The sequence below is a fragment of the Tachypleus tridentatus genome, chromosome 6 (genome assembly GCF_004210375.1).
Source record: "Tachypleus tridentatus isolate NWPU-2018 chromosome 6, ASM421037v1, whole genome shotgun sequence".
NCBI lineage: Eukaryota > Metazoa > Arthropoda > Merostomata > Xiphosura > Limulidae > Tachypleus > Tachypleus tridentatus.
The window spans coordinates 122120202-122132294 of record NC_134830.1 but is presented as its reverse complement, the minus strand read 5'-3'; the positions used below and the strand labels follow the sequence as shown (position 1 = coordinate 122132294).

General features: G+C 33.3%; 1 protein-coding gene across 2 annotated transcripts in view; it reads left to right on the top strand.

Annotated features, from left to right (window-relative positions):
* LOC143253487 (protein Wnt-5b-like) overlaps window positions 1-12093 on the top strand; it is a 78462-nt gene that overhangs the window by 54112 nt on the left and 12257 nt on the right. For both annotated transcript variants that reach the window (XM_076507467.1, XM_076507466.1), the window contains exons 3-4: window positions 4058-4314; window positions 7542-7834. In XM_076507467.1, the coding sequence (XP_076363582.1) occupies window positions 4058-4314; window positions 7542-7834 (550 nt within the window). The remainder of the gene's footprint in view (window positions 1-4057; window positions 4315-7541; window positions 7835-12093) is intronic.

Here is a 12093-nt window from a genome sequence, read left to right as displayed (position 1 = left end):
TCCCGAGTTATATCTGTAATGTTTGTATTATTAATATATATAACAATATTCCGAGTTATATCTGTAATGTTTGTATTATTAATATATATAACAATATCCCGAGTTATATCTGTAATGTTTGTATTATTAATATATATAACAATATCCCGAGTTATATCTGTAATGTTTGTATTATTAATATATATAACAATATCCCGAGTTATATCTGTAATGTTTGTATTATTAATATATATAACAATATCCCGAGTTATATCTGTAATGTTTGTATTATTAATATATATAACAATATCCCGAGTTATATCTGTAATGTTTGTATTATTAATATATATAACAATATCCCGAGTTATATCTGTAACGTTTGTATTATTAATATATATAACAATATCCCGAGTTATATCTGTAATGTTTGTATTATTAATACATATAACAATATCCCGAGTTATATTTGTAATGTTTGTATTATTAATACATATAACAATATCCATTGAGTTATATCTGTAATGTTTGTATTATTAATACATATAACAATATCCCGAGTTATATCTGTAATGTTTGTATTATTAATACATATAACAATATCCCGAGTTATATCTGTAATGTTTGTATTATTAATACATATAACAATATCCCGAGTTATATCTGTAATGTTTGTATTATTATACCTGTAATAAACGATATCGAGGTTATTTCTGTAATGTTTGTATTATTATATATATATAACAATATCCCAGTTATATCTGTAATGTTTGTATTATTAATATATATAACAATATCCCAGGTTATATCGGTGATGTCGAGAAAACCCATATATGTGTAACAATATCCCAGGTTATATCGGTAATGTTTGTATTATCAGTATATATATGTGTAGAAAATATTTTACATAGAAGAGCTTTGTGAACCTGACGATGACCGAAGAAGATCTAAACGTTGTTCGCTCTTCTATGTAAAATCGGTTCTCAACCCAAATTATCAGTTATATGTGTAACAATATCCCGAGTTATATCTGTAATGTTTGTATTATCAGTATATATATATTTATATATAAAACAATATTCCATGTTATACCTGTATTATAACGATATCCCAGGTTATTTCTGTAATGTTTGTATTATCAGTATGTATATTATCCCTGGTTAGTTGATCTCTTGTTCTTGCTCTAAGAATCTTTACTCCGAAGTCACCGTTATCAAACTACACCCAGTTCGTCAGCTGGTCTAAAAAGACTCAGGTTTATATAATTATATAGTGTAAGTCATGACACCTATTGGCGGTTGCTATCACCTAACTTGTAAACAGAACCGCCTACTTCTTCAAAAGTACTTATTACAGAGGGTGGTGGTTTTTCTTTTTACGGATCTCCGCAGAACTATGGGCCGACATTGGAAGGGCGAGGCTAGATTTTCCAAACTTTTGGTAGGGTACAGATCGCTACTCATTCCTCAACACTGTTCAATGGAGGGCGGATTCTTTCCCAACGTTCGTGAAATTTAGTTCCATCTGATGAGCACGTGAGGTACGTTAATAGAAACACAGATCGAATAAGGTTAATTTTCATAAGGAAGGCTGGACTTCGAGATAATCTTCTATGATTTTATCAAAATTTTTGACTTAAGAAGTTCGTGAGGTCAACTTGTTCCACCCTCATTGCTGGTATACCATAGACTTTCAGTTAGACTGTTGACATTCACTTTACCTCTAAATTTAGGAATGCAATATTCCATCATATTGCCAGGAGATTATTTTCGTATTCGTAACTTATGTTCCATCTTATTGCATTGTGTGCCATATATTGGATATATAGTTCACTGTACTTATATCAACACAAATATATATTAACAAGGGAAAAAAGATATTTCAGTTCTAAAATGTTAATGAAATATGTCACCAAAAGTGAATGTCGTTTTCAAACAAGAAGTAATTCGACAAATATTTTTAAACAGTTTAGTGTGTTTTCAAACGGCCAATGAGTAGATTTGCCTCACCAGTAGGGGTATGAATGTATTGGAATGAACGAGTATAAATTAATACTTATATACATCACGTGGGAATTTATGTTTTGACTACAGTTTGTTATTGCGATAAAGATGTGACTAAACTAGTTAATAGTTTATCCTATTTATAGTTTGTACCTATGTCAATGAAGTGACCAAGCAAGTTTTAGATCACTGTGTACAGTGGTCAAACAGTGAAAATATGTTGTTAAAATACAGTTTTAAATCAGTTCATTACAATTCCTCTTATATTTGTCAGGCAAATATACTTGTAAAAATATCGATGAGATGTATGGAACGCTCAACATCAGTAGTTTATTTATTATAGTTGATTCAATGTTTGTTCTGATATCTAGAGACTAGAAGTTCTTGAAAAATGTTTGTTCTTATACACTGCTGGCCAAAATCTTAAGGCCAATGGACATAAAAAGAAAAAAATGTATTTTTCGTTGTTCAACTCAACCACTTATTTGAGTAGAGCTTCGAAAGATGAAGATAAGAAATGGGAAAATAAAAATTAACTTTTTTAGCATTTAATAGGGAAAATGTGAACACTGTGAAATTAGTCTAAATACTAGCTGGTCAAAAGTTTAAGACCATAACAAAAAGAAGTCCTAAACATGGTAGGGAATGTCCAACAAGAGGTCTCAGTAGTGAGTTGCACGGCCGTCATTGCGAATAATTTCAAACATTCACTTTGGCATGGTCAATATAAGTATTTGCAGAAGGCTGACTGGAATGTTATTCTAAGTGGTGAAGATGGCTTTACGTAGATCATGCACTGTTTGAAATTGACGTCCATTTCTATATACTTCCCTTGCCATCCACCCCCAAACACTTACAATGGGGTTCAGTTCGGGCGAACACACTGGATGGTCTAAAAGAATCAAGTTATTCGCCATGAAAAAATCCTTTGTCTTGCGGGCATTGTGAATTGCAGCGTTGTCCTGGTGAAAGATCTAGTCATTTCCACAAAAGCGAGGGCCATCAGTCAGTGAGGATGCTCTCTCCAACATGTCAATGTAGCCAGCTGCTGTTTGATACCCCTTTATAACCTGAAGCCTTATTGTTCCATGGAAGGAGAAAGCACTCCAGATCATGATGGAACCTCTTCCACTGTGTCGTGTAGAAAATGTCTTCAGTGGGATATTCTTATCGTGCCAGTAATGTTGGAAGCCATCTGGCGTGGCCTTTTGAAGACGTTTATGGTTTTTTAAAGCGTTTCTCTCGTAGATGCCGTCTTATTGTTCTTGAGCTGCATTTTGCGTCCGTAAGGGCCTTAATCTGGTTCGACGATCGGCTGGTGTCTTGTCGGACAAACCATCGAATCCTCCTGCTCAACGCCGGCGAAATATTATTGGGCCGACCAATTGAAATTCTCGTTCCGTATCCCTAAGGGTTTTCTAAGAAATTTGCAACAGCAGTTTTACTAAGCCCAATCTCACCAGCGATGGGACGTTGAGAGAGACCTTGCTTTTGCAGCTCGACAATTCTGCCACGTTCAAACTCTGAACTTTTTATCCTTTGCCATGTTTTTACCCAGTGTAACACAGGAGATGTCAGTGGGAGATGTTGACAACGCTAATGCCTGAACACAAATGACTAAATTTCGTGACGTGTTTACCGATTAACGCTTCGTTTCAAATGGTCTTAAACTTTTGACCAGCTGGTATTTAGGCTAATTTCATAGCGTTCCCATTTTCCCTATTAAATACTAAAAGGTTTTTTAATTTTTATTTTACCTTTTCTTATTTTCATCTTTCGAAGCTCTACTCAAATAATTGGTTGAGTCTAACAACGCAAAATGCATATTTTTTCTTTATGTTCATTGGCCTTAAGATTTTGGCCAGCAGATTTTGGCCCTTGAAAAATGTTTGTTCTTATATCTAGAGGTTAGAAGTCCTTGAAAAATGTTTGTTCTTATATCTAGAGGTTAGAAGTCCTTGAAAAATGTTTGTTCTTATATCTAGAGGTTAGAAGTCCTTGAAAAATGTTTGTTTTAATATCTAGAAACTAGATGTTCTTGAAAAATGTTTGTCTAGCTAAGTTTGAACTTGTTCCAGGAACCTGGGACTCCAAGGTATCAACATACTACACAACCAGCAAGCCTACCTGTTAGGAGCTCTGCCGCTCTGTACACAGCTCTCGGGACTTTCTCGCGGTCAGACAAAGCTGTGTTACCTCTACCCTGACCACATTCCTTATGTTGGACACGGAGCACGGCTGGGAATCAGCGAGTGCCAGTGGCAGTTTAGGTATCGCCGCTGGAACTGTTCTACCGTCGGTGACTCTAGTGTTTTTGGGCCCGTCTTGAACATAGGTAAGTCTACCATAGTTTCAACATAAACTTGATATAGACCATTTGTTAACACCCAGAACATAAAACATGAACTTTATACAGCTCCTTTTTAACACCTAGAACAGAAGACATGAACTTTATACAGATCTTTTATTAACATCTAGAACACAAGGCTTAAACTTGAAGCTCGTCTACAGAGTTCCTAGTCAGTGACACGTTGTTAACATACGCAGTTGAAAGTGTCCTGTTTACAACATACATGACCTGTTATCTGACATATGTTGTTATGGTTCTAAACCTTCCAGTTCCACAACTACACACTTCCCGAGAGTGTGAAGATCAAATATTCTATTTGAACGTAGCCTCCAGAGAAGGAAGGTTTCCCTGTCATAAACCATTTTAACCCTCACGGGCTTGTGGTCTCGGCTTCAGTACGGTTAATTATAAGGTATCTAAAGGTTTGCCGACCACACTAGCTATGATTGAGTCTTGTTATAAAGCTGTCATGGGCCCACCATGGCCAGGTGGTTAAGGCGCTCGACTCGTTAATCTCCGTCCCACTAAATATGATCGCTCTTTCAGAAGTGGGGGCATTATAAACTTACATTCAATCCCACTATTCGTTAGTAAAAGAGTAGCTCAAGAGTTGGCGGTGAGAGGTGATAACTATCTGAATTTCCTCTAGCCATGCACTGCTAAATCAGGGACGTCTAGCGCAGATAGCCCTCGTGTGGCATTGCACGAAATTAAATGACAATTAATTAGATGTTTATTCTGTACATGTTAACATGTTAAGGTAACTAATAGAGACTGTTTGAAGGTTCCCATACTAAATGTCTATTTTTGAATACATTTTTTTTATATGAAACGTAATTATTCAGTAAAGTAATTCGTTTGTGTATAGTAAACTTAAGGTTTATATTATGTTTGTATGTAATAAATTTAAGGTTTACGTTATGTTTGTATGTAATAAACTTGTGGTTTAAATAAGTTTATGTATGATAAACTTAGGTTTATATTTTTGGACAAAAGAGTGTTTAATATTATTTCCTTCACTGTGGTTCTTGAATGTGACGTCATAAGTCTCCCTTTACGACATAAACAGCAAGTTTTGTTTAACAAAATACCAAAGTTAAGGGCTAAAATAAGCCCTACAGCTATACTAAAATTTCAGTAAAAAATGGAGTAAAAGGACAGTTGGTTTTATCAGCAGTATCTTTCATTACTAAGAAGTGAGTCACAACAATAAAACCAACCTAAGTCCACATTCACTGTATTCCCATCTCATCTCAATATTACAACAGCATAAAACACTTCATCTTTTAAGTTTCCGAAAGACGTCACGATATAGATTAACTTTCTCAAACAAACAAACTGTCACATAATTAGGCTTAGAAGGTTCTAGATGATTCGTGGATAACTTTATGGAAAAAAAAACAGGTTAGAGGAATGTGTTTGACAATTTGAAATCATAAAACTGTAATATTTTTTTGTTAAATATTTGATTGAAATCTAAAAACTAGGAACGTAGAGAGAAGTCGTAATGGCAAGCAGTTACAAGAAACTTTTGTAAGATAATGGATGTTGAAACAAAAAATCAGAGAACGTTTACTTGATAGGAACCTTAATATTCTGTCGCGTGTGGTGAAAATAACTTCACTGTGTCACAACAAAACTATCTAAAAGTGGTTTGTGTTACACCAAAACTGTTTAGAACTGATGGTGCTGTGTCACAACAAGACTGTTTAAAACTGATGGTGCTGTGTCACAACAAGACTGTTTGAAACTGATGGTGCTGTGTTGCTGATCTGTGTCAGGTCTGATGCCTGTGTTACAACACTGTCTGAAACTGGACTGTCTGAAACTGATGGTGCTGTGTCACAACAAGACTGTCTGAAACTGATGGTGCTGTGTCACAACAAGACTTCTTGATGGTGCTGTGTTGCATCTTGACAAGCTAAAGAGTTAACATTATTAAGCCTGGTGGTGCTATTTGAAAAATAAACAAACATACTTTATTTTGACGGACACTTATGTTCACTAGAGTAACAGTGTGATTATTGGGCTAGTCATGTTTTGTTATAGACAAAAACTAGGATGACCTATGACTAAACACTGACCTCTATACCATTACCTGTGGTTGAACTGACGAAACTAAGTCGTGACCTGAATTATTACAACCCTTTACTGATCCTTCACAAAGGGTACTCAGAGTGCTCAGTCTCTCCTTATTAAACTTACATAATGTGTACAAAACAAGAAATGAAACTCACCTGTGGCTATTTATCTCATAAAACAAACTTCTATTGAGATGAATGGTAATTTGTTGAAACTACAGTACTAACTATATGGTGGTTTGTGGTGCTTAGTTGAAGATTAATAATTATGTATGTGGTGTTTTGTTGAAGTTAGATTAGTGATTATATATATTGTGGTTTGTGGTGTTTTATTGAAGTTAGATTACTAATTATATATATGGTCGTTTGTGGTTTGTGTTGAAAATACATTAGTCATTATATATAAATATGGTGGTTTGTTGAATTTTTTGTTATAGGCTGTCACCATTGTGAACTGAGTGAACGTTTCTATGTAATACAAACACTAGAATGATTGTTTTATGAGTTGTTATTTTATGGATCCTTTCAGGTTTAATTCCGATAGTAGTTCATGTGGTCGGTGGATCAAGATTATAGTGTTAGCTTGAAATATAAATTCTAGGTTTAAAATGGAATCAGTCAGTATAATAAATTATAGTGATAAAGAATAAATTGAAATTAAAAGTAATTAAACTGAAATATACTTATTAGTACTGAAACTGTTAATGGTAGAAACTTTAAATAGAAAATATAGTAAACACGTTGTTAAGGTAATATAGTAAACACGCTGTTAAGGTAATATAGCAAACACGCTGTTAAGGTAATATAGCAAACACGTTGTTAAGATGTTGCTTTAAATCTCTCAACAATAGTAATAAATTAACTTAGAACAACAAATTTTGTTTTGTTGTTTTATTAGTTTCTCAACGTTTCGCCTTTTATCTTTGACAGGAACGTTTCACTAAAACACAAACCATAACTGACAATACAAATCTTAATATTTTTTATGGGAAGTAAATAACGTAGTTGGAATATTTAATACTCAGTTGAAGTGGTGAAGCTTTCTTTGCTATTCCACAGTTAATAGTGTGTCTATTTTAACAATGTTTGTTAATAAACGTGTTAATTATCTTTCATCATCGCGTTTAACAGCTAGCAGGGAAGCGGCCTTCACTCACGCTATTTCCGCAGCGGGGGTGGTTCACATCGTGGCCAGAGCATGCCGCGACGGACAACTGTCAAACTGCGGTTGCAGCCGAGCATTTAGGCCTAAACTTCTGCACCGCGACTGGATTTGGGGAGGCTGCGGCGACAACATTGAATATGGTTACCGGTTTACAGAAGGGTTTGTGGACGTCAGGGAAAGAGAAAACAACTTTCCACCTGGATCAAGAAAACAGGGGAAAAAACTGATGAACCTTCATAACAATGAAGCTGGGAGAAGAGTAGGTTAAAATATTTAATTACCCTTAGATCGTTTCTAGTATTTCACTAACATCTAACCTAAGAGTTTGAGGTAAAATTAGAGAAAATTGTCCCAAATGACGGGCATGAAAGGAGAGTTAGGAGATTATAGAAGAGTGGCTGGATGGAAGAAAGGAGAGGGTTGTTACGTACAGAGTTCAGTGAATGTGCATTGATATCACAAGTGGTGTATCTCATGACTCAGTATAAAGACATTTAATCCTTTTTATTTACATCAATGACACAGATGAAGAAATACTAAATGAACTACTTATATTTGCTGATTCAAGTTCTATGGTGTTGGTGGCTGTGACAATGATGCTACCAATTTACAGAATGATTTATATAATTTAGTGAGTTGGTCAGATAAACGTCAGATTCATTTTAATTATGATAAATGTGAGATATTGTAGTGGGTTATCATAATTTGAATTATAAGTATAATTTGGATGAGAATAACCTTTAGAGTGTCATGAAAGAAAATGATCTTGATGTACTGGTGTTCCAGTCTCTTAAGCCATCCAAACAGTGTGCTGTTGTTAGTTGTAGAGCAAATAAGATTTTAAGTTGTATCTACAGAAACATTGAATACAAGATTAAGCGGTTATAATGTTTCATGATGACGAGAAACCTACTAGAAGTTAAAAATGTATTCTCAAGACAGCTGGTGTGGGTATTAGTACTTTAATTAAAGTACAGAACAAGTTTCGACCTTCTTAGGTTATAATTTTATTTTATATGCTACTGTTTAGACCACATTTGAAGCATTGTGTTCAGTCTTGGACTTTTTACCTTAGAGAATACATTAAATTTTAGAAAGGGTTCAGAGAATAGTATCTGGGATGGAGGGGTTGTCATATGAGGATAGGCTGAAATCTCTCAAACTGTTTAATCTTGCAAAAAGAAGAGTTGGGCGCATCTGATTGAGGTGTTTAAGATTGTAAAGGGAATTGATAGTGTTGGTACATTATATTTTTCCGTATTTATCAATCATAAAGTAGAACTAGGAGACGCAACTATAAATTTTAGTAGATTAGGAGTCATCTTCAGCTAAGACAGTTTTATTTTTTCTAACAGTGGTGTTTAGTTTTTGGAATGGTTTGCCTTCAGGTGTTGTAGAGTCAGTAAATTCAAATGAGTTTAAGAGAAAGTTTGATAAGTTTATGTATGAAAAGAGCTGACTTTAAAACTATTTCTTAAATTGTTTTATAGGATGGAACAGCTGAGATTAATCAAGAAGTCCCATTTTGCCCTAAAACGTTATGTTATATAAAAGCTAGTGCGTATGTAACATAAGGTGACGCTTCATATCTCGCAATAGAACGAGCCATATATGTCAAAGTAGATTCATATATTTCCACTTCTGTCTACCCACTATGAGTTTAGTAACGGGGGTGAAAGGGAGTCGTGAAGCCCTCTAAGTGTAGTGAGTGTTGGTATAATATACCTAAAGTTAAGACTTGGCGTTAGATCACCAAGCCTAGAGCGAAGTACATGAAAGTAGGAGCATCGACTTGATTTTAAACTTAAATATTTTGTAAAGTCAACTGTTTTGTGCTGTATCATCAACGTTTTTAGTAATAAACAAATCTCTTCAATGAACAGAAACTTTAAATTTTAAAATAAAAAAAATGTTTTTTTTTTTCCAGTTTATACTTTCAGTACATAGAATAACAACAAGGTGTACTTTTGTCCCTATGCAACATGACATAAAACCCATTATTGAAACGTGGTGCTACCAAAGCGGATTGGCTTTTCTATATAATACAAGTTGTCACTCTAACTGAATTTTACCGATAATTATAACATGAACACGCCATAAATTTAACCGCATTGACTGCACTTTTCTCTCTCTTTGTTGGTCAAGTTCGTATGAATTGAAATACTGAATATGAATCTAAGTCCTAAGAAGATCACATAAACATGAGATTATTTCGAGTTGTTTCACTTAATGAGCGTCAGCTTGTAAGTGATGGAGGATATTGTGAATCTAAAGAACATGATAAAATTATAGTTTATTTCATACAACTTTACGTTTGGATGGGAATACCAGGGTATATACTAGTATATGTTCAGGAAGGAAACTGACTTCAGTTCTTTTCTATTACACTATGTAACAAAATTTTAACATTTTCTTGTTCCTGGGCAGAAAGTGTTATTTCTCAATAACTTATGCCTGAAGTAAATAGAAAAGACCTATTTTTCTCTTGAAACTTTGCTTTTGTGACCTGGGAGCGCATAACGAAAACATGATGGGAGACTATATTTGGGAGCTGATACGATACGTCATTACAGTCGCAAATATCGAAAATCTACTCACTTCTAAACATTTTTGTATAACTTTAGTATAAATACATGTAAATCTTGATTCATATGTTGTTTTATTCAGACCTTATGTAAATGAAAATCTGTAAATTTGCCCGTTTTTACATAGAAAATAGGCTAATTTCTATATTTTATTATCCAGGTCACAAAAGCAAAGTTTGAATGGAATAATGGCCATTTTCTGTACTTTTACAACATAAGCAATTAAGAAATAACCCGTACTGTCCAGGAACAAAATTAGTGTTACATAATATAATTGCTTGTTTGTTTGACCTTTTGGTATGAAAGTTTAGGACGTTTTTATAAGATAATTGCTTGTCTATTTGACTTTAGTAATAAAGTTTACAACGTTTTTATAAGGTAATTACTTGTCAACTTGACATTTAGTATGAAAATTTAGGACGTATTTTATCAGATAATTGATTATCTGTTTTACCTTAACGATAAAAGTTTAGGACGTTTCTGTAAGATAAATACTAGTCTATTTGACTTTAGTATAAAATTTTACGACGTTTTTATAAGATAATTACTTGTCAACTTGAACTTCAGTATGAAAATTTAGGTAGTTTTAATAAGATAATTTTTTGTTTATTTGACCTGTATGTTGTATGAAAGTTTACGACGTTTTTATAAGATAATTACTTGTTTCTTTGACCTTTAGTAAGAAAGTTTATAACGTTTTAATAAGATAATTACTTGTCTATTTAAGTTTTAGTATGAACGTTTAGGACGTTTTATAAGATTATTGCTTCTCTACTTGACCTTTTGTATGAAAGTTTTCGACATTTTTATAAAATAATTACTTGTTACCTTGATCTTTATTTCAAAGTTTATGATGTTTTAATAAGATAATTTTTTGTTTATATTATAAATTTTAGCATGAAAATTTATGACGGCTTTGTAAGATAATTACATGTTAACTCGGCCTTTAGTATGAAAGTTTAGGAAGTTTAAGAAGTTTTTTTAAGATAATTACTTGTCTGTGTGGCCTTTAGTATGTATGTTTAAAACGTTTTAATAAGATGATTGCTTCTCTATTCGACATTTGGTATGTAAGGTTAAAACGTTTTTATAAAATAATCGCTTGTCTATTTTTCCTTTAGTATTAAAGTTTAAGACATTTTATAAGATAATTTCTTGTCTATTTGAACCTTACTATGAAAGTCTAGGCCGTGTTTGTAAGATAATTGCTTCTCTATTTGACGTTTAGTATCAATGTTTAGGACGTTTTAATAAAATAAATACTTGTCTATTTGACCTTTAGTATGAAAGCTGAGAACGTTTTTACAAGAAACTTACTTGTCAACTTGATTTTTGTATGAAAGTCTAATACGTTTCTATACAATAATCAGTTATGCATTTGATATTTAGTATGAAAGTTTGCGACGTTTTTTTAAGATAATTACCTTCAACTTGACTTTAGTATGAAAGTTTAAGACGGTTTTATTAGATAATTGCTTGTCTATTTGACCTTTATTACATACGTTTAGGATGTTTTAATAAGAAATTGCTTGTATATATGACCTTTAGTATGAATGTTTAAGACATTTTTACAATATAATTACTTGTTTATTTGAATTTAGTATGAAAATTTACAACGTTTTTATAAGATAATTACTTGTCAACGTGTTCTTTAATATGAAAGTGTAGGACCTTTTTATAAGATATTTATATATTTAAAAACGGCTGGTATGTATAGAGGAGCGAACAACGTTTCGACTTTCTTCGGTAATCGTCAGGTTCACAAAGAAAGAAAGGGTTACTGACCGGTAGCTGACCACATGTTTGAAGGCGGTTGTGTAATCGAGTGTAAGATGTAGAGGGCGTGTTTCAACACTAGGAAGGACAGGGACAAAAAGATCTGCCACAACAAAAAACTAGAGAAACTAAGATGTAAACAACAGAAAAGACCACA